This window comes from Pomacea canaliculata, linkage group LG3 (assembly GCF_003073045.1).
Source record: "Pomacea canaliculata isolate SZHN2017 linkage group LG3, ASM307304v1, whole genome shotgun sequence".
Classification (NCBI taxonomy): Eukaryota; Metazoa; Mollusca; class Gastropoda; order Architaenioglossa; family Ampullariidae; genus Pomacea; species Pomacea canaliculata.
Genome location: NC_037592.1, coordinates 14,824,338 through 14,850,770, shown reverse-complemented (window position 1 = coordinate 14,850,770; position 26,433 = coordinate 14,824,338). Strand labels below are relative to the sequence as shown.

General features: G+C 40.6%; 1 protein-coding gene across 1 annotated transcript; it reads left to right on the top strand.

Moving 5' to 3' along the window:
• The first annotated feature begins 14,952 nt into the window (after nucleotides 1–14,952).
• On the top strand, nucleotides 14,953–25,400 carry LOC112559443 (E3 ubiquitin-protein ligase TRIM33-like). Its single transcript, XM_025230712.1, has 12 exons — nucleotides 14,953–15,575; nucleotides 16,858–17,109; nucleotides 17,512–17,644; nucleotides 18,046–18,445; nucleotides 19,058–19,712; nucleotides 20,212–20,407; nucleotides 20,743–20,863; nucleotides 21,254–21,550; nucleotides 21,932–22,113; nucleotides 22,910–23,105; nucleotides 23,535–23,687; nucleotides 24,512–25,400. Exons 1-12 carry the CDS (start codon nucleotides 15,173–15,175, stop codon nucleotides 24,725–24,727), a joined length of 3,204 nt encoding a protein of 1,067 aa, XP_025086497.1. The 5' UTR covers nucleotides 14,953–15,172; the 3' UTR covers nucleotides 24,728–25,400.
• The last annotated feature ends 1,033 nt before the right edge of the window (nucleotides 25,401–26,433 follow it).

Here is a 26,433-nt window from a genome sequence, read left to right as displayed (position 1 = left end):
TGATGAACGTCAACGATTCTTTTGATGTAGTATCGGTTAAAGTCGTTTTTCGTCATATGGTACCTTGTGTTTGGAGTTTTGAATCTTCGCAATCTTCAGGTTCAAACGTGTCAGGTTTAATGCCTTCAAGGCTAGACAACAAAACCGGACATGACTATACAAGAACTGTACAAATGATCTGCAGGAAGTGACAAGAAAATACAAATGTCTGTTACGATCGGCCTCGATGGCCAGTGCACGCCACTGTTACGCCTCATTGAGTTTCCCCTCCAAACCTGAACTGACAGGTACAGGTAGCTCGGTCCTGTCGTATCCAAGAGAAACCTACTTACAAAGACTACTGTTTTGGGGCTAGGCATTGGCTTACAATGCATCATGTTTGTCTTCACCTGTTTGGCAGAGACAAACATGCCGCACTTGTTTTGAAATCTTTATTTTTACAAACAATTATGGAAAGGTAGAGCCCTCTCGTTTTTCATTTCCAAACCGCCACCGCTTTGGTTCTAAAAAGAGATCACTGGGGTCATGTGACGAGACCACTGGGAAAACGGGGTGGATGGTTCTGGAACGTTCCACTGAGAGAGAATAAGTAGTGTAGCTTTAGGGTTGAAGGAGGTAAGGGGCGCCAGGGAGTGTAGTGAGCGGCTCAGGGTTCAGATCTCGTCTCGGGACTCTGTATGTGACATCTTTGTTGTGTTCTTGTACGACTAGCCCACCCTTAGAAGCCATCAGGGACTGACGTGTTGGTTACATTTATACATTATTTATTTTTCTTCGTTGTAAAGCGATGACACTATTTTTTAAAACCAGGAATAATTAATTCTTCCTGCGATACGCTGCATATGCAGCATCAATATACACACCTCTTGGTAGTTCTTCTCTAAAGCACTTCTCTAACTCCTACATTCATTATCGCTTTGACCAATGATGGTGCTATACTTCGCAGACTGACCAAAGTCACAATAAACCAATGTTTATGAAAATATGAAAATGTTTATGAAAATGTTTATGACTGAACCAGTCAATACAGGCAGCTATTAAGAGCCAGTCACGATTTAGCAGTCTGTCTTTCGTGGTTTCCCAGAGTCAGGAGAGTGGCATAGAACTCGCTCTAGTTAGTAATAAAATCGTCAGCAAAGAATGAACTCACAGAAATTACAAGTTGTCAGCTTTTAAAAACAAATTATTTACACCAAGGCTTTATTTTCTTATTATTTTTGTCTGTTCATCACAGCATGAGTATCAGCTATCAGCTTTAGGAAGTGTGCACAACACTCTGGGATCTGGAGAGAATGTTTCAAATGAGAGAAAAAAAAAAATACTTCAAAGAGCAAATTTTCTGTGTAAATATAGGTATCCTCTAACAAATCTGAAAAAAGAGTTGTGATCAATAAAGTAGCTGACTGCGCCACTGCACTCATCAGCGTGCCAAGACTTCAAACTCACCTGGAATTACCTGCGACTTACCTTTCTATGAATAGCTGATTCTCGTCACATGACAGTTCCCACCGCTTGACAGAAGTAAGGCGTGTGCTTGAATTAATCTCCCCTGCATCGAGTAAAATGTGAAAATCGCTGCACACATTTTTCTTGCGACTTTTAAGTAAATAGTTTTCACGATGTCCAAAATATGAATTATGACATCCTCCATTACATCGCTTACTGCGCATGCGTGCACGAGAACCTGACGTGTCGTTTACTCGTTGCCTGTAGTTCCTATCGGTGACTGTTCAAACTCGGACCAAAAATGGTCAGATAAGCTGTGATTATTCTGGAAATGCTGAAATACCACCTGCACTAGGGAGAAAGTGCAGTCTGTTTACGAACATGTGCAGGCCACTCCAGCCATTATGGAGAGGTTACAAACAGGTTTTAGACAGTCTGCGGATGATGTTACTATTTGTGACAGGTAAGACAGATGGCACCACGATCGTTACGGCGCAGCAGGCAGAAAGAATGGCGATGATATAGATAGCATGTCTACAAGTTGACAGAAGGGCTGGAGATGAAGTATGTGTGTGAGAGAGAGACAGAGAGAGAAAGAGTTTGGGGGAAAGGGTTGAACGATAGAACAGAAATGTGTGTGTGCACGAACTAAAAACAAAGATACGTGTTTCTGAAGATGATAATTAATTGGCATCGAATATTCGAGCATCATTCCAAACAAATAGGCATCGCGCGTTTTGTTGATCCATGTGTTTACAATGTGCACTGTTTCCTTTATATCCCATAATACCTTTTGTTGTATTGATCAAGAATTCATGTCGTTATTTTTGTCGCAAGCATTTTTTACAAGTACGAGGTAGCGAAGCACGGACTAAGGGAGACTACTGCGGCTATCATTTAAAATTTACCGAAGTACCGTCCCCTTGTACCTACTTCGACGTCGATTGCACCAAGGTAGCGTCCCCTTCATTGAAACGTTTAGAGTAATTTATTTTCCTTGTATTAACACACCTATTACAAAATATTATGTCGGCTAAAGTATCAGTGTGTGTTTCTGTAGTCTATACCCTAAGGATGCTAACGAGCGATGCTACACGTGTTGTTATATGACGTCATTTCCTGCTTTAAGTGACCTTGAAATGAAAGCATGGGATTCAGTCAATATAGAAACTTTTACACACAGACCTGCAGAGCGAATAAAGACTGCAACTGAGAATAATCTGGGATTTTGTTTTTTAACCAATAACTTTTACAGCTGAGAGGTCATTTGTTTAATTGTACTTTTGACCTCGGAGCCCAAGGTCAGGGGTTGGAGTGTTCCTAACCCACCCTTCCCTTCTCGCCCACCCAAAGGGGTGAAAGTCTACATAGATGCTCTTGTAAGACCACTGAACTATACGTGTGCGGACGTTTCGCCGACGGACGTTTCGCCGCCGGACGTTTCGGAGCCGGACGTTTTGTCGACAGGACGTTTCGCCGCCGGACGTTTCGGAGTCGGACGTTTTGCCGACCGGCGTTTCGCCTCCGGACGTTTCGCCACATTATGTCAGAGAGAGAGAGAGAGCTTACTTACTTCTCAAAGAATGAAAGTAACTACTAGATTACACAATAATTCTTTATTTCAAACAAATTTACACACAGACTTCACAGACTTTCACTTGATTGTCACAGATTTATGCGCAACAGCTTGAGAAAAAGCATTGATACAATGGCGAGAGAAATGTGTGAGCTAACGGTTCACATGAGGAGGGATAGTGAGAGAGAGTTCACTGATACATTGATACAATGGCGAGAGAAATGTGTGAGCTAAGGGGCGTCCCACACTTGACTTCGGCTAAAGGTCCCGCGTGAAATGCTGAAATGAAGTGCCCCGCGCCGAAACGTCCGGCGGCGAAACGCCGGTCGGCAAAACGTCCGGCTCCGAAACGTCCGGCGGCGAAACGTCCGTCGGCGAAAAGTCCGTGTACCGGGGCTGTACCGTGTATATGGGGCTGTAATCTTTTGTTCAGAACTTTCTGAATTATCAAGCTAAGAACTCGGCGGCGATAACAACGTTCTCAACAATGGCCTAAATATTTGCTAGTGCATCATTTTTTTGGCCATATTTTAGTAATGCATAATTTGTTTACGGTCTTCCTTCTACATTTTTAGTTGCAGGTTGTAACTGTATTTCCTCGTCGGCCATGACTGACGACAACCGTCGGGGCACACAAATCGCTTGTTCCCAGCCTGCCAGTGGATCAACTTCCCTCCCCCTCCAACAAAACTGTCAGAGGACAGGTTTAATCCTCACAGCTTCACCCTATCGACCTGAAGTGTCAATCCCTACAAGCTGATTTCATGGCACTCACTAGGGCTGTCATGGGCTGAGAGGATTATAATAATTTTTGCGTACTTAAGCAAGTAATAACAGGTCGTAAACAACACTTGTCATTATCTGCCAAGCCTGCAGGGCGCCCCTGGACGGGATGTTGAGAACCCCGTAGTATGACTCTAGACACGCGTGAGTCACGCGGGAAGGAAGGGCGGCCCGCTAGTTCTTATCCGCTTGACACGCACACGCAGGTCGGCCATCTTGGCGGTTTGGCAGACACACAGACAAGCGTCGCCTGGCTGTCAGGCGTCTGACAGACCTCGCCGTAGTCCTGACAGGCCCGGCGCTGTCACCCGCCTGCGCGTCAATAGTTGGCAGACGGCCCAGGGCGCTGGCAAGCTGCCAAGGGACGAGACCCAGACGGCGAGCAAGGTGGCGCCACTGTCCAGGGTTGTCATGACTTCAACAGGGTCACGTGACGTGTCACCACTTGCGAGTGGCGTCTGACATGTTGCAACAAGTTTGGCTGCCCTCCAGCGGGTAGGGGGAGTAGCTGAGGTGGGGAGGGAATCGGTATTTTACGCCGAGCCAGCAGCCAGCCAGATGCCACGTGCAGACGGGAGTTGAACCCAGGATAACCAAACCTCACTGTATTCCCCGAACAGTGGTGGCCAAAGGTAGAAAGCCCTGCAGGGATCCATCGGACATATTGAGTCAGCTCTTCGGGAGGAAAAAAATCGTAAAGGAATATATTCTTGCACTCGCATGAAAACGATTACTCGATGGCAACTAGTGCTGGGCTCACACTTTTCTCGCCCTTTCATGCTGCACTTTGATGCAGTGAACTTTCCTGAACCATTCCCCCCGCAATGTATTTTCAGGCATCGCTGTGGTTTGTTTTCCAGACACACTCTAGCACCAAAAACACCTGCTCACTCAGGTAACGATGTCGTGGCACGCGTCAGACAGAAATTACCTGTAATCTGTGTTCAGAATTAGTGTCAGGTTTAAACACACGTTGCCTTCTTCACTGACGGGAGGGACTCTACGAGGAATTAAAATGTGAGGAGAGGGGTTGCAGTGGAGTCGAGATTCTTGTATCTAATCAGACAAGGGGTCTGAACACAGCTCAGCATAGATTACAGGCTCGCCATGGAGGTGTTAACAATCAACTATGACTGTATGTCAAAAGCTTAAACAAAGATCAAGCACCAAACATGCATCATAAGTAACATTGTGACACAGTCACAAACACCTCATCTGTCGCATCCTTATCCAGCACAATGATAAAAACTACCGACAGCTTGAGGGCTCCATTGATGTGGGTGCTCGCAACAGCTACAAAAAGAATGGAGGGTGACAAACGTATGAGGGAACACGTGTGAGTAAGTAAATGCAGCTGAGTGAAGAAAAAATAAGCTTTCACGTTGATAAAAATGTATCAAATTTTTATGTTAGATTTTTAATGGCAGTCAGTTGTAACTACAAAATAAAACTGCAATGCTGAAAATTAACCATGCATCAAACACAAAAATACAGGAGATTATCTTATACATACGCACATTTGAAATGCGTTTATATTTTAACAATAACACACCTGGAAAAATTAATTCAATAACACAACGTAATCCATGATTGTTGCCCATTCAGTTTTCACCTGGAGAAGATTTACTTACCAATCTGTCTAGGGAATTCGGTTTGGACCTTTTAATTTGATAAACGTCAATGGAAGCTTCTAAATAAAGTTCAAATCTGTATTTCAAAATCAACAGTTCCATTTCCTGGGCAAAAAATCGCTTTTTGAGCAAGACAACCTGAGAGCTATTTATTTCTTCATCTGACTTCGAAGGCGTTCATACATTTGTTGAACTGAGTCACACTCACTGTTACAAATACTACTTAGACACAGCGGAGCTCTCCAGTGCAGGAGAGTAATTTTCTTCTGATTTACTAGTGGCAGGTGAGAATGCCGATGTTTGAAGGATTATGTCCTGAAAATTAAGTACATATATGTACCCATATTTTAGGAATTATTATTCTAAAAGTAACTAAACCCGATCATGAAGAAACTGTTGCACTCGTGTTGTCCTTTAAAATTAACTTAATTGATTTAATCGTATTTGTTAAACTTGAATTAATAGTAATTAAAAACACATATTAGTGATAACAATCAAGATGGCTATGAGCAATGTCCTATCACATCATTGCATCAGCTGTCACTGGGATCGAGTTGACTCATCGGAGGACCAGACTTTGTTGAAGCCAACGACAAAGTCCGGTGTAATTTCTGTTATTAAACACAAAATCCTAGAAAACATTTAATTTTTCCCACATAAACATACACGAATATAGACGAGATTTAAAATGGATCCTACTCTTTACGAGATTCTGAGCAGTTTTATTTGGCCTTTCCAATCCCTTTAAGAGTTGCCAACAGGCATGTAACGGGTGGCGGGTACAAGGGATATACCCCTGAAACAGGGTATATGCGGTTGCTCTACAATCTCACCACAAGAACCAAACAACACTTTCAGTGGTTCTAAGTTCTTTTTACTCTAACGCCATTTGATGGTTCTGGCTAAGGGAAACATTTACAGTTCTACACTCTACAGTCTACACCACTCGCGCTCTCACCACTGCGCTCTCCCCTCCTGACCTCTGCCCTCTTCACCCGACCTTCACGCCCGATTGCCCTCTGAAACATCCCCTCCACCTCCATCCTGTCACTAGTTGACCCCTCCCTCTCTCCTTCGGTCAAGGGGTCATCACGGGGTCAGTAATTACCTCCTATCTCCAGCGTGCACCTGCCTTATGTGCGTGTGTAGGCGTTCCATACTTCTATATACAATGCTCCATACTACTATACCCCTATATCACCTTACATGAGACGAAAAATACCGTACACTGCGGTGTTTGTTATATCTGATTCTCTAAACAAGTTTGTTTATGACATCTGTACAACTGCGTATTTCGAACTTCGCAGCATCAGACCGATCCGCCAGCATCTTTCTGTTCGGACTGCGACTTCATCATCTGCTCTTTTTTAATTGTCAATTTCCTTTGGTCCAGCTGTCCCTGTAATCTTGTCTACAAATTCCAAAAGCTTCAAAACTCTGCAGCATGACTCATATTCCAAGCACGAAAACGAGATCAGACAAAACCTATTTTTGCGTGTTCTCCGCGGGTTTCCTGTTCAGGGGCACACAGAATGTAAGATGGGTACACTCTGATTTTTGGGGTTTTTTTTTGCTGGCTATGCTCCTTCTTTCTTCTCTGACCTTGTCACTCACCACAGTCCACACAGGCATCTCCGTATTTCTGCAGGTGCTCGCCCTCTGTCTGTTTTCAGAATCAAGACAAAAACGTTTGTTGGACATCAATTTCTTGAAACTCCATGCCTCATGCCATCAGAAGACAGCTATACTTCATCCTCCTCCTCCTCCTCATCATCATCATCATCATCATCATCATCATCCATAGGGGTCGTGCAGTTAAAATTGGGATGACATTAGTTTCTCACAATTGGTCCGGCTGTACTCTGGCTGGATTAATCAAGATGGAAGGTGCGTCATCAGCCATTCGGCGGCCGACCAGCCCGGTATATCCTGGCCAGGGTCAGGACCGGCCGGCCGGCCGTCGGCATGTAGCCAGACATAAGCAGATAATGAACTTTGTCGTTATCGCCTGTAACACGTTCTGGTGTTCGAGTGAATGAGCATTGTCACAGGCGCGATGGAAACTGGATCGGGACTGCCTATTAAGGGATTTGGAAAGTGGAAAGACCGATTTGTTTGTCATCGAGTAATGAATGATAACAAAAATTGTTTGCGATGATAGAGTTTTACAGTTAAAAAATACTGTGGATCAAAATGGATGACTCAGCTTTTTTTTGAATTTTTTTTTTTTTCTTCGCAGGAACAAATCCTCGAAATTTTGCATGTGATTTGCCCTGCTGACATAAGAAAGCATGAAAAAAGGACGGGTTCAAGATATATTTAATATATTTATTCAGAAATCCATGTGTTTTTATCGCAGACTTTTCTCGTGTCTCTTTATATAAATCTCACGTGGTGTTCATGAAGCAAGGGTACGTTGTCGTCCCAGGGCAAAACTGTAAAAATCGGGGTAAAGCCTCTTGTCTTTGTTGTTATAATGCGGTGTCCAGCCTCCGCGAATATTGCTGTAACTTTGGGACCGTAGTTATGAATAAATGGCAAATATTATCAAATGTAAAGTAATAAGCAGCGGGAATGGCGAAATACAGAAAGACATCTCCAACTTCGGAAAATAGGCATTTTGATTGGGAATTCTACTGGTGAGAAATTATGGGTGCAGGTAAATATAATGCAATCGAGCTCCAGGCTGGTCATTGATAATCTGCAAACTATTGGGGCTATGGCCGACATAGGGGCTGGTGGCCCTGTATCTAGGTTACAGACACAACATGCATTACTGGGTACTCCTCTCGGCGTGCGTCAGGGTGGATCAATGGAGGAAGAGTGCAGATTGATGTGACTGCCGCACGTCACACACCCTGTATGTAGTTCTGAGGAGACAGTGGATCAGCCGTGCAACAGCGCTATGAGTTGCAAGTGACGTGCGCAGACAAAATTTAGTGACAAACGTCACACGAGACCCTAGTTATGGTCTTCAGTTATGTCTTTTTCTGTAAACGAGCGGGACAGTCATATTTTCATTTGGGACAAAAAAAAAACTTACCAAATACATACACAGGATTATTTTCTAGAGTCCTATTCAAAACGACGCGTGGCATTGATATCTACACCATTCAGAAAAAACACTACTTTGGAAAAAATGTACATATGTAAACATACATTGATGAAATCTACAAAGGTATAATTAAGCTTTGGCCTCAGTTTGTGGACATGAAACCACTCCACTCTCTTCGAGTTTAAAATGTTAATGCCGAGGAGAAATACGTTATACCAGAACTAGTTTGTTTGCGAGAAATATGACAAATTAGCTGCATGTAATCACCATGCTCTCTCAGCAGAGTTTATTGAGGTGGACTGGATAGTCTGATTTTAAAGTACTATCAAAGATCCTGTGGTTATGTCCCAGCCAACCAATCGCCCGTTGTTGTTCAAGAGGTCACGCTCACCAACGTGTGCTTGTAGTCGATTGCTGAAGTGACCAGGATGCAAAAAAAAAAAACAAAACAAAAAAAAAAAAAAAAACAACGAAATTCTGAATATAAATAACGGGGTGAGCACACTACAAACAACAAGACATTGAGTGTGGCCAACAGTAGTCACGCAGACAGCCAGAGACTAGATGTAGCCAAAACCTGGCACAGTTACCAACCTGAGCTTGTGGTTCAAACTCCGGAACTCGCTAACCCTTGATAAACACATTCAGGAAAATAGGAAATACTGTGAAGTCAACAGCAGCTCCCTTCACAGACAGGACCCGGAAATTACGTCATTTGTCTCGAAGAATAGAGGGGCAGTGTGGCAGACGAGAAGGAAAAAAAAAAAGCGCCCAAACGAAGAAGAACCAACGGTCAATAATGTATGTAGCAAGTTACTGAGCTCTTCGAAACATCCTTCTAGGCGATTACATTTACATGCGATGTTGTACACTCACCTGTAAATGGGACAGGATCACGTGCCTTTGCTGTACTGTAGGTTGTTTTTGGAATTTCTCCGGAGATTCTTCATCAGTCGGAGCCGCTTCGACTGTCCTCAGTATTGATTCCTCTTTTGAGGAAAGCATCTCTCCAAACTATCCAAACTATCCAAACTTGTATTTTTATTACTTTTGTACTAGATTGAATTTAATTCATATTATCCAATAAATTATGCTGGTGTCATTATATATCAGATTATCACTCTTCTTTTTTCAGATTTAATGTAGATACTTCTATATTTTCAATACTTATCATGTCAGGCGCTCTTTTCTACAAAGCAATGCATTAGTACGAAATATTACAGCTGGTTGCCTGGTTGGCTGGTGATCATACACCAGCCAAGTTATCGATGAAAGAAAACGAAAAGAATTTGAACACAGTACCTTTGATGATTAAGGTAAACGGCTTGACCAAGTCGCTTGCTTCATTCCGGCACTGAGAACATCCAAACATCCAAAATGTGCTCGCCGTTTAGGACTAAGCAACACCATGCAAAAACATTTCTATCAAAAATCTTTTGAAAGTCTCTGAAGTGTTTTACACGTCTTAATTTGGGAGAACTAATTATAAAGTCAAAGATAAGTTCCAGTGATAGCTGTCATTCACAAAGTCTTTGCTACGAATGGTCTTGATTATCTTTATTCAGTGTGCCCAACGCGTTCAAGCCTACAAGATTTTTATGATTTGCCGAGTTTTCTCATCCATAAAATGTAAACGGTTTTCAACCACGCCCCAATTAAAACTGTTGGGAGTTTTTAGCCCCTTTCTTCTTGCCGATAAAACTGTTAGATGTCTTTTTAAAAAGTAAACCCCTCCCTAACCCTGCATCCCGGCCAAAAGCAACAAAGCAAAATAACAACAAAACTACGCAGCAAACTGTATTTGATGTTATTATCGTGACCTGTATCCCTCATATCAAGCTTTTGTTCCTGTAAATGTCTATGACTGACACTTGATAATAGTAATAGCGAATAGCGCCTCATGTCTTATGCGATGAGACCTCCAGCCTCAACTCTTTTACATTTCCAGACTGCTGACTTTTTTAGACCCTTGGGCAAAAACTGTAAATAAACATAATTTGGATTACTCTTCGTGATTTACGCACTTTACTTTTAGATGATGGAAACACTGCTGACTTGTCCCTTCCATCCACTTACAGTCTGGTAGACCTTCGCCTGTCACAAATGCGTTCCGAAAAGAACATCGCAGTTCACAGCAGTTCCCAATCAACATAACCCAAGCAGTCATATCTCTAAACCAAAATATTTACTTTCCTTATATTTAACAGCGCACGTCTTTCCATTTTCTTTAATGCGATTTAGAAATCAGATTATTGTCGGATGCTTAAAGTACACTGGGTGACCTTGTATGAAGCCCAGCATTATCAACATGTTTTGTGATCCTGTACCTGGCCATTCCCAAATTATTTTTGACAGCCAGGTGTTAAACCAGAGACTTAAATAAAAAGACTGGCAATAGGAGCTGAATCAACAATGTCAGTGCCTTGAGCTCAGAAGCAATGGCTAATTGATTCAATGAATTTAAAGCATTAAAACTGACACCTCGAACTGACTTGCCCAGAATCATTTTAACCGACACAGTATGGGATTATACATAAATAAATAAACAAATGCTCAAACAGTTCATGCGCAGTCACAATAAAAATAATCGACCAACAAGAGATGATGACAGAAAGGGTTTTTAAAAAAAGTCGTCTTGATCGATGATTTGAATGTCGAGACAGATGGATTGTGCTCGATGTGAAAAGGGAGAGGGAGAGCATTCCAAAGCTGAGGTCCACAGACAAAGAGTGACAACCATGCGGGTGGAGGAGAGCTAAAGGAGCCTCACTGTGGACCTGTGACGAAGAGAAGGAGAAGAGTGTAGCTGGAAAGGACTGTGTTTGATAGATGGTCTTGTCAACCACGCTGTCAAAATTATTATTATATTTGACAATTCATGTGGCCGGTTAAAAAGGCCCTATAGAGTATAGAGGACGAGTCATAAATCCCGAAGTTTTAGAAAGGGGTTACGATAGACCTGTTTCCATCAACAAGAAGTAGCATACAGGATAGTGCTGACAGGTTTTCACTTCCACACACACACACACGGTCTTAACATTGCCATAGTAAGAGTTTATGACTAAAGTTAGGACACTGCCCGCTTTGAAACGGTACCAACATTTTCATTATTTCATATTCCCACCCATTATACTCTCATCCATCCTCCAAATCCATGCATGTTTATAATTCAGCACCCTGGTAAAATCACTGGCAATGACTGATTCCTTTTACATCCAGCTTTGCCGGGGTTGTAAATGCACTTGGTCATCTGCCTTAAGAGATCAAAGAGAATGTTCAAAGAAGGTAAACAGGAGTTCTGAGGCTCCAAGTACAACCTTCTTTGAAATGGAAGTGTCATCTTCTTGCTTAATTTTGTGCATTCTTGACCATTCTCTTACTTTCTTGTACTTCTTATTTGCCCTTTCTTTCAGCATATAATAAAACACTGATTCCTGTTTACTTGAAAATAAACTGTTTGCGCGCACCCACATCCAGTCTGCGACCGTAAACAAATTCCACTGACGATTTAAAGAGAAAAATTTCATAAACTTTTTTTTTAACCCAATCAGTTCACTGGTAATGTTCTCGCAAAAGTTACTAGCAATCAGCGAGCATCTATACCACGTTCCTCAATATACATCCACCCAGTTCGTGGTCATCATACAAAAAAGTAGTAGTCAAGTTACATCAGATTCTAGGTGCCCCGTTTACGATAATTAGCGGTCGTTACAATAAATTAGTGCTCATGTTACACTAAATGAGAGGTCATCTCGCAGCAAAGTGTAGTTCACATCGTGCCCTCCACGATCTGGTTTGTCTTCGGATTGCGCCCAAGCTCAGCAAGATTGATTTCTCTCGGCTAGTGTACTGACCGGATCCCAATTAAGGACCACGCTCAAGGTGGGGGTGGGCAACGGGAAAAGGTGGGTCTGTGAGTGGACTGGGGGAGGAGGAAACACATGCACTCTCACACACCCTCCCCGCTCTCTGGCGTCCTCGATATTTCACTTCTAAAGACGGTTACGAACATCAAACACTGAGATTGGAGTGCAAGGGTTGCGCATCCTCCTCCCTAATATCTTCTTGGGTGTGGATCAAAAGACTTCAACTTCCTACTTCCTCCTTTCACGCGCTTCCCACGCCTTTACTGTCAAACTTTATTTTCGACCTGCCCCACAGTCGTTTCACATTTTCTTATGATGTTTTGATTCATCGATCTGTCGACTCTGTTGACCATCATGTTATTTCCCTCGGATCTCCATTCCACACATTCCATGGACTGGGTGCAAATTCAGGCTAGCTGGATGATAAACTCTTAACAAACTCAGCTAAAGTGCTTTTAAATCATTAGTAACTTTTTTTTTTCGCTTTCCTATATCTTCTATGTATACGTGCCCTTCTGACTTGCAGTTGTTCGTTTTCCTGTAGTGTGCTGTTCCACCAGGTGTTAGCCCCTTCATAGCGCAACATTTATATACTTTGTCGTTACCGGTTGCCTTGAACTTTTCGTTTTAAACCCTCGTCTAGTCTCTGGTGCGATTTGCATTGTCACACTTTTTCAAAGAGGTTTGAAAGGGAACGTATAACGCATGTTATTTGGGTCCCCATCACCCTGTGTCGATGTGTCCATGGATAGTTTTTGCCCATCACCTCCTTTCCTACATTGTGCCTGCTTTTTCGACACCAAGAACAGTACCGTTTTTGTTCTTTCTCTAGACAGGACCAGGAGCCAGCTGCAAAGACATTTCTAATTTTAAGCACGTTTAGGCCTGGAATCTATTTACACCATCAGTTTTATAGAAACACGTACTGCGATTAACTCAATTTTAGAATTAAAAAAAAACTCTTGTTATTTTAAATTTAAATAAGATAAAAATGGTTAAGCCAGACTTCCGTTCCCGTCAGCACAGTTTTTCGTATTCGCTTGTTTAACATATCAAAAAGGATGAGAGCGATTTCTGAAAAACTAAAAAAAAGTTTCTAAATTTATTTCTTTAGAAACATATTACGCAGCTAGCCCCAGAACTAGAACTGCGCATGCTTGTCTCTCTACATCATATACAGACGGTATGCACGTGAACTGGTGACCAGAGTCCCACATATATAAAGACGATAAGTATATAAATGCTCTCAGACTGAATCGTCACTCGCAAAGTAGCTTTATAACATAGTCCAAAGCATCATTCCAGTGTTTGACCAGAACTTGCAGTCATCCCCATGACTACACTTCCGCCAATAGTCTATTAAACGAAGAGTTTGTGCTATTGGGAAAGTATCTTCTCCACAAGTCACAGAAACTTTGTAAGAAGTGGTGTTCACATACTGCGATCTTTCCTTTGCCTTTTTACAATTTATTGTTTTACATTTCTTTGGGAATATTGTGCGAATAGTTACCAATCACTCGAGAGGTGAGATGGTTGCTTTGCTTAGTTTCGTTTAGTATCACTACCAAAAATAACTATCGAGGATTGAAAACAAGTAACATAGAGGGCTCGCGGATCAGTCCTCCCCAGTTCCCTATCATGTCGACGATAGAGCACGACGAGAGGACAGCAGGTTAAATAAGCCCAGCGCAAGGCTGCCAACAAGCTGCGGTGGGAAATCGGAAGGTAAACGCAGCGAGGTTTACCTCCCCTTTCTCAAACAGTTGACCTTCTTCCCGTCGTTCGTTGTCCCACAGCCCGTGCGAGAGGTAAGACGGCCCCCGTAGCCGCTGATGAGTTATCGGAAATTTCCCAGGGCACGCCAGCTGTGCGTGAGGAAAAACATGCTGGGCGCAGCCAGGGCGGAACACACATGGCGGTGCGAAAGAGTTTGGCATACTGCCAACTTCCCTGGGGAGGGAATGTAGTTGATAGCCTTTGTTCTCTCTGCCCAGCAACCTACATCACTGACATTTACATGAGCCTATTTTTCGCATTAATAATTCCTCGCTTAGAATAACAGCCAAAACAATGGGATTTGAAAATCATTTATGAAGGATAATTGACAAGATAACGATTACAGCAGATTTAAACTTTAATAGGACTAACTTTAGTGGTCATTGCGTCAACTGGATCATCCATGAATCCATGTTTTAGTTGAAGGATTGGAGTTTACATGGGGAATACTTCACTGACACGAGGAGTGTTCAAACACTACTCACACGTCTTAACTAAACAAAGAATATCCGGTTCTTGACAAATCCCCAGCTGATCCGTCAGTTTATTTCAATCAAACCGTTGCAGAACATGCAAGTGACATGTCATTTCAAACGGCATTACCATCAATCAATTGATAATAACCAATGGCAACAGGAAACGTCAAAAACAACAGCATAATGCTAACAGTTGGTGTGCTTGCGTCATACATGTTGGACGTTCGCCAAACTCAGTCCTTATAAGGTAACAAGACGCATGTGTTAAAAAAAATCGAGACTGGTTTCAGCCAGAACAAACCAGCTCGAACCGGTTTTGAGAACGAAACCCGCCGGTTAGGCTGGCGCGTGCACAGAGCGAGAAGCACGGCGCGAGCGAACGCAACGTAACGCACAGTGACCCGGCGACCTTCACCCTTGTCAGCAGGGGCCGCAACTACTGCTCGTGTCACCTGGTGTCAGACGTGATAGTCGAGACCTTCTTCACCATGTTCAAACGTTTGTAGAAAATAACCTTTATTATCATCGTCGTTGACGACTTGGTTGTGTAAGGGGGGAGCAGGATGGCAGATTTATTAAACAGATGCATTAAATGCAAATGCAGTTTAGCAGCAGCAGACAAAACATCTCGCCTGCTACCATGCCTGCACACGATGTGCGACGACTGTGTGTCAGGCCGGACAGAGGTGGTCGAGAAAAGCAGACGACTCAAAGAGGAAAAGGTTAAGGATGAACAAGAGAAGGAAGTAGAGGAAAAAAGTGAAACGAAAGAACAAGAGGAAAAGGATGTAAGTGCAGCGGATGCACAGAACAGTTCGGAATCGCCGAAAGAAGAAGAAGAATCGATACAGACGATAGCTGAAGCGGCTCCGACTGAGGAAGAGTCTCTGGAGAAAATCCAAGAAGAGCCTAGTACTAAGGCTGCTGCCCCAGTGCAAACACCACCTGATCCTGTCCCTCTTACAGGTGAGTGCACAGCGTCGCATGTTTACATGGAAGTGCCTAAAAGGATGACGTTTTGAAAAGCACAATAAACATTTTTCCTTTTGTGTACACCAAATTTCAATAAGTGTTACCCATCCCATCAAGCTGCATAGTTTATGCATATAGTGGAAGTTGATGAGGTCTTAAGACAGCATGACTGAAATTGGAGTGTTATGCATGAATTGGGAAAGTAAATATCGCTATAAATAGATGAATAACCCTTTCCATACAGTTTTCACATCACTTCCCCCACTTGCCTATGGTGGTATTGACAGAATGAAGGACATGTATATAATGTTAATTATTGCATCATCAGAAATCATGTTGCTTAATAACATTTGTGTAAAGAAAACACAAAAAGTTAACATTTGATGTTGCAGTCATTCTGTTTGTTGTGTGATGCTTAAAATTATTTTGTGTACTCAAACATCAGCAAAAAACATCTGCTTGGTGGGTGAACTTGAAACTGAAAATAGACTCAGTTCAAATTTATTTTCCTTACTGAACCTATAAACAATAATCTGAACCAGTAACAGGCGTTCCCTAGCTGTATGCAAAATATGTTCTCAGGCATTGACATGTACTGGAAGGTGTTGACTTGGCATGTTTATATGGTCAGGTCTAGAGCCAGCTGGGAGACAGGTGTATGTTGATATAAATAAGAATGTCCATTAAGTGATAAAGTCATAGATTTGACCTTTTTGGAGCACTGATCAAAATGTCAGTCGCTGCTTAAATCACCTGAACAGAAAGTAGTGGGAATCGTTTGCTTTGATTTTGGTATTTTATAATGAATTAATCTCAACTTAAAATGAATTAATCTCAACTTAAAATAAATCTGTTTGTGGTGTGTATAATAAGATGATGATAATTTTGAGAGATTAGATCATTCCACAACAAGACATTAAAATTTTTATGCAATCTTTATGGCACATATCTAGAGCAACATTTATATTTTTCATTCATCACGAGTTTCCAATTTGTTGGACAAAATATAAGCGTTCTTGTTTAAAAAAAAAGTATCCAAAGTGTGTGGCACTGTTTACATCTTTTTAAAGATGTTATGACAGTGTTGCTCACAGAGATGATACCGCAAAACTTTGTCAAACTCCCCTCCCTTCCCCTTCTGTTACTAGTGAGTTGTATTTTTGAAGATTGCTTATGACATGGTAAAAAGGTGTCATATTAATAGTATACATGTTTTAAAAAAAAATGGCATCCAGTGTTTAAAATTTCTCTTCTATGTATACATGGCATGTTTCAGAGTGTCCTGTCTGTCGAGAGCCATTCAATGCTGATAGTCTTATTGAGAATGTGTTTGTGCGCAAACACGTTGCTGGAACAGAGGATGGAACAGAAGGGGATCAGTTGTGCACAGGATGTGAGTCTCACCCCTCAACATCTTACTGCCTTCAGTGTGATGATTGGCTTTGCAACGACTGTGTGGATGCACACAAGAGAGTACGGATGACCAAGGACCACCAACTTACCTCACGAGAAGAAGCTGCTGACAAAGGTAGGCTGTGAGATATACAAATAAAATGCTCTGTAAGCTGAAAGACAGTGACAGAGAAGCATAGATCATATTTGTAGTAGATGCTGTTAAGGTGGCTTTGCCTTTTATACAGTTTTAGGATCACTAGCATTCGATTTCAGCTCTACAGTTTTACAGCCCACAAGTGTTTTTTCTGCCTGTTATATTGTGATATCCAAAAATGACTTAATTACATGGGTAAATATGAAGGACTTTATTGATCATTAATATGAAGCACATTTTGTAAGTGTTGATTGAGGAAACAAACTGACAAAAAAGACATTTTACTCAATGTCTTGGTTTTTAATTATGCATTTTATGAATTAACATTACACCTGTTCTGGTGTGTCAGATATGATATTTTTTGATGTATACTTCTGACAGGGAGTGGAGTTTCCCCAAACGAGATTAGTATGTTGTGCCGATCACACCCAAAGGAAAAACTGACCTTGTTTTGTGACAAGTGTGAAGTCCTTACTTGTCGTGACTGTCAGCTTTTGCACCACCAAGAACACAAGTAAGATAAAATAGATTCATATTTCATTGGCAGCTTTTTCTGAAACTTGCTACTCATTTTTATTTGGTGCTTCCGTAAAGTATTTCTTTTAAAATGATTGTACTTGTCAAAGGAAAATTGAATCAAATTATTTTTCTTCCTAAGCATAGAAGCATAACTTGTTTCAGCCACATTGTCTGACATGCAACTTTTTGTCATTTAAAAAAAAAGATAACTTTTAAGTGTTGAAGTGTATAAATTTTAAAGAAGATGGGGTGTCAGAAAATTCACGTATGTATTAAGGAGTGATTAATGAATGGAGGAAGTCTAGTTTTGTAATTATAAAATGCTAATAGTCATAATTCAGAAATGCGTTACACTCCAGAATCAGCAATTCACACATAAACTCTGTCTTCTCACAGATACCACTTCCTGCAAGAAGCTGCAGATTCTTATAAAGCAAAATTGACTGGGAGCTTGTCGCTAATGAAGGAACGAAGAGACACCCTAAAGCATTATCAGACGGAAATCGAAGAGCGTCTGAGCAAGGTGAAACGAGAAAAAGGAGACCTTCAGCAGGAAGTGCTTCGTCAGGCAGACTTAATTGTGAAAGCTGTCAGAACTGCAGTCTGGTCTGTTTTAAGTTCTCTTCATTCTTTTACTGACGCTGCCGCAAAGCGGTTGTCCAGAGAAGTTGGGGATGTTGGCGATTTGGTTGGGAAATTTGATCACTGCATTGGTTTTATGGAAGCGATACTGGAAGATGGACTAGGCCTTCCTTTGCTTTTCTCCAAGAGCATTGTAGAGAGTAAATGCCGTAAGGTAAGCCTTTTTTGGAGCTTCTGCTTATTGAAGATTCTCATTCTTCATTTTGTTAGAATACATTCTTTTATCTTGTGGTTTTTTATTATTGTTTTATGACACTATGGCGTTGTTGGGTCTTCAGAACAATTCATCCTTAAATAGGCTGGCCTGTGCTGATACATCATATACATAGAGAAATAATTTATGTATTTGTGTGGTATGCAAATATAATTTTTCTTAACATTTACAGTTACAGACTAGAAAAAACATAAAAATGTTGGTATTAGAAGACAGCAGAGCACTAACCCATTGCCTATTGCTGCATCTGGAGATAAATCAGTTAATGACAAAGAGGTTAAAATTCAGGTTATATAGACTTGGTTTACAAATGACTTTATAAAAGAGAGTGTAAGCATGATATCTTTTCTCATTACAAGAAGTTGAGAACTTTATTTGGAAATGCATAACAAAAGGCATTTTCCTTAGTTTATTTATTCCTAGAGTTACAAATCCTTGCTTCAGCACCAAAAGTGCTATTTGTAAGTAATAGTTTCTTTAAAGTTTTGTACTGCACACATGTAAATTGATCCAAAAATTCAATGTGGAATGCATGTAAATGGTAATTTACAGGTTTACCATACCCAAATGGAACCTCAATCTCTGAAAGGACAGTTAAATATCAAGTACAGGCATGATGTGCAAGCTGTTGTGCGCTCCCTAACAAACATAGGTGCCATCTATGTTAATGGCACCAAATACCCTCCTGAGAAACCAAACTCTCCAGCTTCAACCCAGTCTGCTGTGCCAAGTGCTCCCAATGCCGGGGCAGTGTATCGTGGTGGCCAAGGAAATATGGTAGTTGTTGGAGGAACAGCACCTGCAAACTTGCCACCACATGTTGCACAGGTGGCGCAGGAACGTAATCTTTACATGCAAATGATGATGGGCAGACCACCACACTCTGTGCCAAATGCTCAGGGCCCAACACTGTCTCTGCCTGGATCCCGCAGAATAGGACCTTCACCACGGGTCTGGCCAACCCATGATGGGCAGGTTGGGATGATGAACAGTCAACCAGGTGTGATGAACAGCATGATCATGGGTCAAGGACAACCGGGACATCCTCAGCAGATGATGTCCCCAAGGACCAACTTCACTCCCATGCGCTTACATCACCGTCCTGTGGACCAGACTCATCTTCCATCTGCACCTCCCATGATGTTGGGTTCTCAGCTTCGACCTCAGCAAACACATGGTGTTCCGATGGGTCCCACTCTTCTGCCTGGTGAGCCTTGTTACCTCCTCTCTTTACCATCTACTAATATCTCAACAGTTTCAAGAGCCACAACGAGATGAGTCTTAAGTCGCACAGAACATTTTCATGTTAGAAGCCCCAAAATGTGATTGGGGTCAATTTTATGCAGTTTAACTTTTCTTTAAAAATGGATTCCTTGGTTATTAAACTAACAGGAAAATAGACAGCTATGTTAAAATAAAAGTTAAACTTAAATTTCCAACTTAAGACTCATTTCGTCATGACAGGTCACATATGATGATTACAAGACTTAAGTATCTTGCCTGCTTAACCTGTATCAGTTCTGCTCAAGGATGTATGACATTGTATTCCTGTTCGTTCAAGAACTATAATAATGTTTATCATCAGCAAATTCTTTTACCACTTAACCATTACACTTTTTAAACAGATCCACAGTGTTTCATTGAATTGTGAGAGGTGAAAAGAGCATCCAATATATAAAGGATCTTACACATTTTATTTTTGCCAGCTCCTCCACCACTGCAGAATCCACAGACTCAGTACAGAGGTGCTGCAGATGGTTCTCACAGTAACAGCGGAGGCCAAGCTGCTATAGGTGTTCGTCGTGCAAACACACTGGACAGCCCTGATCCAGCTCGGCCAGCGTCAGCCGGCCAAAGTGGCCTTCACATCCCAGAACGGCCACTATCTGCTCAGAGTGATGGGTATGTCTAAATAACCCAGTCTAAGATTTAAGATATAAATTCATTGAATATTAGTGGATTGAAATAAGAGATAGAACATGGCATTAGAAATTGTCAAAGAATGTGCAGACGATTGTAGTGGAAAGTAAGAGTGGTGAAAAGGGTAAGAGAAAGTGGAATTCAAAATTAGTAAAAATCATTTTCACATAAGAACCAAAGTTCAGCATATTGCATTGTGTCATAGCAACATCAGTTCTGTAATCATTTTGCTTAGTGTTCATTTCGAATATTTTCTATGAAGGAAATTTCATTTACTATAATATTTGAAAAAGCATGTGTTTTCATAAATTTTTCAGAGCAGCTTCAAGCAGTGGAATCAAGGTAAAGTCTGAACCAAGTGATAATGGAGACTGTGTCATCACCTCAGCAGTCTTTAAAGGGGAAAAATCTTCAATGATTGGCACAGGCAGTCTTGGGGTAGGCATAGTATTATTGGAAAATTTAGATGCGTCTAATATTAGGACAGTCATATAGTAAAATTAGAAACTCAGGGTTTTAATGCTTTCTGAAAGAAGTATTTTGTGTTTGGTTGATCTTTCTGGGGTGTGCAGGAGTGGAGCTGCAGTTTGCATGATTACTGGGATGACAGATTCTTATTCTGTTTCTTAAGCACTGTGATTTTAAGGTGAAAGTGTTTTAAATGTTTGAATTAAAAGAACTTTTGTATTGGAGATCCGTACACTGCTTTTTTTTTTAAAATTTTAAATCTATAGTTTACTGGGTTTTTTAAAACAAAAACATCTTTGATACATTAAAAAATGAGGAAATGAGAGCTTATTTATTTTCTATAGTCCTTTGAATTATCAGGAGATGCAGAGGAATCTCGATGAGGTGATTCGTGGAGTGCCAATGGATCTAGGGGATAACTTGGAGCCTATAAATGGAAGTTTATCTCCAAACACTAGTAGGACTGTAACTCCTACAACTTCCCCGCCACCTTTGGTGGCTTCATCTACCATTTCCTCTCCACATTTATCCACTACTAATTCTACAAACAGTGAAATCAGTGCTGGAGACAAGTCAAACAGTGTTTCAGCAGCTGATGATTCTATAAAGGATGGAGATAAAGAGAGTGAAGATGGCTTTGAAGCCACAGGACCTGAAGTGAGTATTGTGTTCTAATGGCTTGACTCTGACCTGATTTGCAGGAAAGATCCTTTTATTCCTTCCCAAACTTGACATGCAGAGAACAGGGTAGAAATTTAATTTCCTAGCAACTAGACTGTTTTGTGTCTAAAGAAGGCATTTATTCCTCTGATTTATCTACTAATTTTTAAACTTTACAATTTAATAATAAGAAATGGATAAAACATTCTTGCTCATAAAAGATGATTTTAATTATTACTGAACATATGATTATTTAAAACTAAACACTTGTTCATGTGTTGAAAATCTGAAATGAATGTATTTTGGAAATTTCTCTTGTTCACTATCCTTTTGCTATGAAATAGCATTCAGACAAGTTGATGTTTATTTTTGTCATAGGTGCATGGATATGCAACAGGAAACAGTATGCCAGGATTTACTCTTCCAGCAGGAGACGCTGCTGATCCCAATGATGATTACTGTGCAGCATGCCATCAGGGTGGAGATGTTTTGTGCTGCGACCAGTGTCCGAGAGTGTTTCACCTTCAGTGCCATGTTCCTGTCCTCAGCTCTGTTCCAAAGTAAGCTTTCACGCTATTCGCTTGTGTATTGGGGTTGGGATCATTAGTTACAAGGTGTGACAAGGACAGATGTAGTAGAAGGGTATTTAAGAGTAAAATATTTTCATATTCCATTAAAGCAATTATTAATCTCAAGCTGGTGCTTTATTGCAATCAATCATTTATTTATCCTTTGACTGGTACTGGTAATTTTGGTGGGAAGCACTTAGATGGATTCAACAGCTGAAAAAGCTAAGACCTGTCTGGAGTGGTGGTGAGCAGGTCCTGCACAGAACGACCAATCCATTCTTTTTACATCTATAATCCATTTCTTTCTCTGGCCGCCTCAACATCAATCTCCTTCCAGAGTACCTTGAAGGACCTATGAGGATGGTGTCTGTGCTTCATACAATGTCACTGGTTTTATGTTCCCTGTGCAAGAATAGAAGAATAGGGATAAAAAGACATTTGAAGCATGCAAATTTCAGAGTGTTTGTCTTTCACCATTCTCATTTGATAATTACAAAATAATCAAAAAACACTGATAAAATCATGCAAGTCATTTGACAGCAACTGCATCCCTTTAATATCTACAGTTTTCACTTCTGATTTTGCACTGGCATTTTGAGCTGCTTAGCAACTTTTTAATAAGTTCATCTTGCAAGAAATTGTAGAAAGCAGTATTGGTACCGAGGCTGAATAGGCCACCTATTGTTGCAAAAACCTTGGCTAGCTGACCACTAGTTACTTTGGCGTCTGTTATGCAGCACTGGTAAGGATTCATTGTTTAAAAAATGTTTTACTTGTTTGTTTGCAGTGGAACATTTGTATGTACACTGTGTGAGGAGGGCATGGTGCTGGAAGGGGGAGAAGAGGGTTCAGTTGAGATGCTCAGCAAGCGCAAGGCCCCTACGGGGCTCTCCGATCGTGAGCTTAAGGTGTGCGAGCGGATTTTGCTTGAACTCTTTTGCCATGCATCCAGCGTGCCCTTCCATGAACCTGTCAATCGTGCTGTGAGTGTTCATTATTTGACTTTATTATACAGAACTTAGCTGCATGGCTTTTGAAATAAGCTTAGTGACAAATTTGGCAATTATAAACCCTTGTTCTGCTTAAATGTTAAAACTTAAATTCTTGCTGTATTTTTCATTTTAGCAAATGCTAGGGAATCATGTAAGAATATAGAAGTTAGTGGTATTACACTTTGGAAAGCATGATGTCCTAATAAAGTATGTAAGTGTTTTTGTTTGTCTGCGTGGTGATTTTGTCATGGTTGAAAAGTTGTTGATTTTAAAAAAAGGGAAAAAAAAAATTAAGGTGGTGACCCATTGGAAGGAGGGATGTGTCTGGTATCCTTCCAAACCTAATTCCTTGCATTATATTTATTTTAGGTAATTGTTTTGTCACACTTTCATCAGTCTTCTTTTTTTTTGTAAAATCAGGTACCAAATTATTACAAGATCATCACAAATCCCATGGACTTTTCTACCATAAAATGCAAGCTGTCACGGAGCCATTTTAACCACTATATCTGTCCAGAAGACTTCTTGAAGGATATTAAGCTGGTTTTCAAAAATTGTGCAGTGTATAATGCAGTAAGTCCAAGATCTTTGTTACTTCAGGTTATATAAGGTATCGGTTATTTTCTAGGAGAAATCGGCTTTTATCACTGCCATAACATGGTAGCTTGTCACTAGTACACCCAACAGTTTTGATGAAGCAAGAAGCTGTGATTAATATATATAATGTCTTATTAACTATTTAATCCCAGTAGCTGTAACATCAAATTTAGTTCAATTATAACTTACATGGGTAAGTCACAAAGTCTAGTGAAAACAATTTTTTAAAAGGATTTTTACACATTACCTTTTACCTTACTAAGAGGTCTGTTTCATTACTCATTGTACGTGTAAAGTAACACCATTCTTGGTATTGTCTAAAATGGATATGCTTGTCTGATGTCTTTGTGAAAAGTCCAGTATTTTAAAGACTAAAAAGGTTGTCTTTGTCCATTTTTAAAAATAGGATCATGCATATTTCCAATGTGGCTGATAACAAGTGTGATCTGTAGTCCCCACACAATGCAATGAATTATTTATATTTTATATGTTAATAAGGTCAGGTTCTGAATTAGGACAGATAAATCTTCAGATTTGGCAGCTGATAAGATGTATAGCATTTTGCATCCATTGACAGGCAAAAATTCATTGCTGGCAACATGATAGTGATGGTTACATAGTTGAAAATATGTCCTTAATACGAACTGGTCAAACAGGGATAAAGGAAGTTATTAGCAAGCTCATGAAGTTTGAACATTGTGCATATTGTATTTTCCTTTGCTAAATTGACATTAGAAGTGTAAAAGACCTTTGTCTTTTTTATTCCTTATGAGCTAATGTTCCTTTCATTTAATTTTCAGGAAACTTCTGAGGTTGGTAAAGCAGGCAAGATTGTCAGTGCCTTTTTTGAACGTCTAGTCAGTAAACACATGCCTCATTATTGCCAATTGCTATCCATGCAAGAAGGTTCTGGAACAACTTATGGTGAGCCTTCAGCCAAAAAGCGTAAGACTACACCACCACCTCCCTCTGTTGCAGAAAAAACAGGAGGCAGTGAGCCAGTACACATTCATTAGTAGTTTTCTTGCATCAGGATAACAAAAGGGAGAGAAGCAGAATTAACAGACGACATAGTACACAAAAGTCAGCGCAGTATTGAAAATATCATGTGCTAGTCTTGTACATTCCTTAGGCTTTGCTTGTTGTTAGACCAAGTTCATGGCACCAAGGTTCCTGTGTTGGTCTTTCAATCAGGTGGTGATGGTCCAACATCTGTATGTTATCTCCCTTTGTATAGATTTGAAAAAAATTCAAATGAATTGCATGGAGAAAAAAAATAGTTACGCTCTGACCACTACAGAACGTGATTACAAACATCAGGTTTTATGAAAGATCATGCATGCTGTTAAAACTGTGGATATGCTGGAGTTGGTGTAATGTTCACATTACAATGAATGAATCAAAATGCAGCTTTGCGACCACCCTCATGCAAGTAACATGATTGTCCTCTTTGATTATTATTCTAGAGGATGGGAGCTGCAAAGAGTAACCATGAAACTATTTGTGTGCTTTTATGCAGATACATTTGCCCTATCTTTTAACATTTTTTTAGTGAGAAAAATGTTCATGGAAAGCTTATTTCTTTCCTGCAATCTTTGAACAGTATAGGTTCTTAATTTATCTATATCCATGTTTAACTAGTTTATAACTGAACTGAAGGTTTTGAAAAAAAATTTTCTTAAGCTCTTATGCTTGCCTGTTTTCTGGCCGCGTGCATGCTTTGAAAGAGAATGGTGATGCATGAATGGGTAGATCTTGATCAGTTAAGGACCAGAAACACACTTGGTCAAGGCTGTTGAATGTGTGATTATAATGATTATGATGGAACAAGAGGAATCCTACACTTCCTTACTCCTGCGGGGAGATCTTGAAATACTATCTGCACTTTGCAGACAACAGTAATCTGAAAGCCTGCAATAACAATGAACTGAAATATAACACACTGATAACGTAAATGCATATGGAATGGAGAACAGTAATAAATTTTGGTCAGTGCCACATAGCAGTGATCTACGGGAATTGAGAATAACAGCTTGTCGTACTGGAGCTACCAAATATTGCACAAATCTGAATTAAGACTGCCAGCAGACCTCGCAATGTTGTATCTTGTGAGTGTGATAAAATTAAGCACTTTTCAAAACTGGCGTTCCCACAGACTGGTGTGTGTATACATGCCTATAAACCTGAAGACAACCTCCTGAATGAACACATCACACACCAGCATTAGCATGAAATTTAATATTTGTGGTTTTTTTAATGCACACATTTTGTTTTGTCCACAAATGTAGGCATATATATATATAGTCATCATTATCTCTCTCTGGTTAAAACAGTTGTTGAATTTATTGCAAGCAATGAAGATTAACTCGGAGATACTGTAGGTAGTAACCAATAATTTGGAATTTTTTCTTTTAGCAAGCATCTTAGCATATATTTTGCTTGGCACAATTCAAAACAAGCATAAAAAGTATATATTAAAACCAAATAATCTTTATATGGGGACAAACTGCGACTGTAAGCAGTCGTCTTGCTTGCCAACTAATTTTGATGAGAGTGTTGCTGCTCTCTGGACGCGCTGACTAGAGTGCACCTGACCACTGTCCAGCCAATACACCGGAAATAAAATAGGTTAATTATAGGAAGCCTATGTGTGACCGGATACACGTGCCCTTTCGCGTACTTGACCTTTGGAGGAGGAGGAGGGTGTGGGTTGGGGGTCTAC

Bases quoted from the DNA above. Each gene is read 5' to 3' on its own strand.
- LOC112559443 (XM_025230712.1), top strand. From the start codon at position 15,173: ATGGCAGATTTATTAAACAGATGCATTAAATGCAAATGCAGTTTAGCA. The intron at 18,446-19,057 runs GTAAGCCTTTTT...GGTAATTTACAG, and splicing joins TAGAGAGTAAATGCCGTAAG to GTTTACCATACCCAAATGGA. The intron at 23,688-24,511 runs GTAAGTCCAAGA...TTTAATTTTCAG, and splicing joins ATTGTGCAGTGTATAATGCA to GAAACTTCTGAGGTTGGTAA.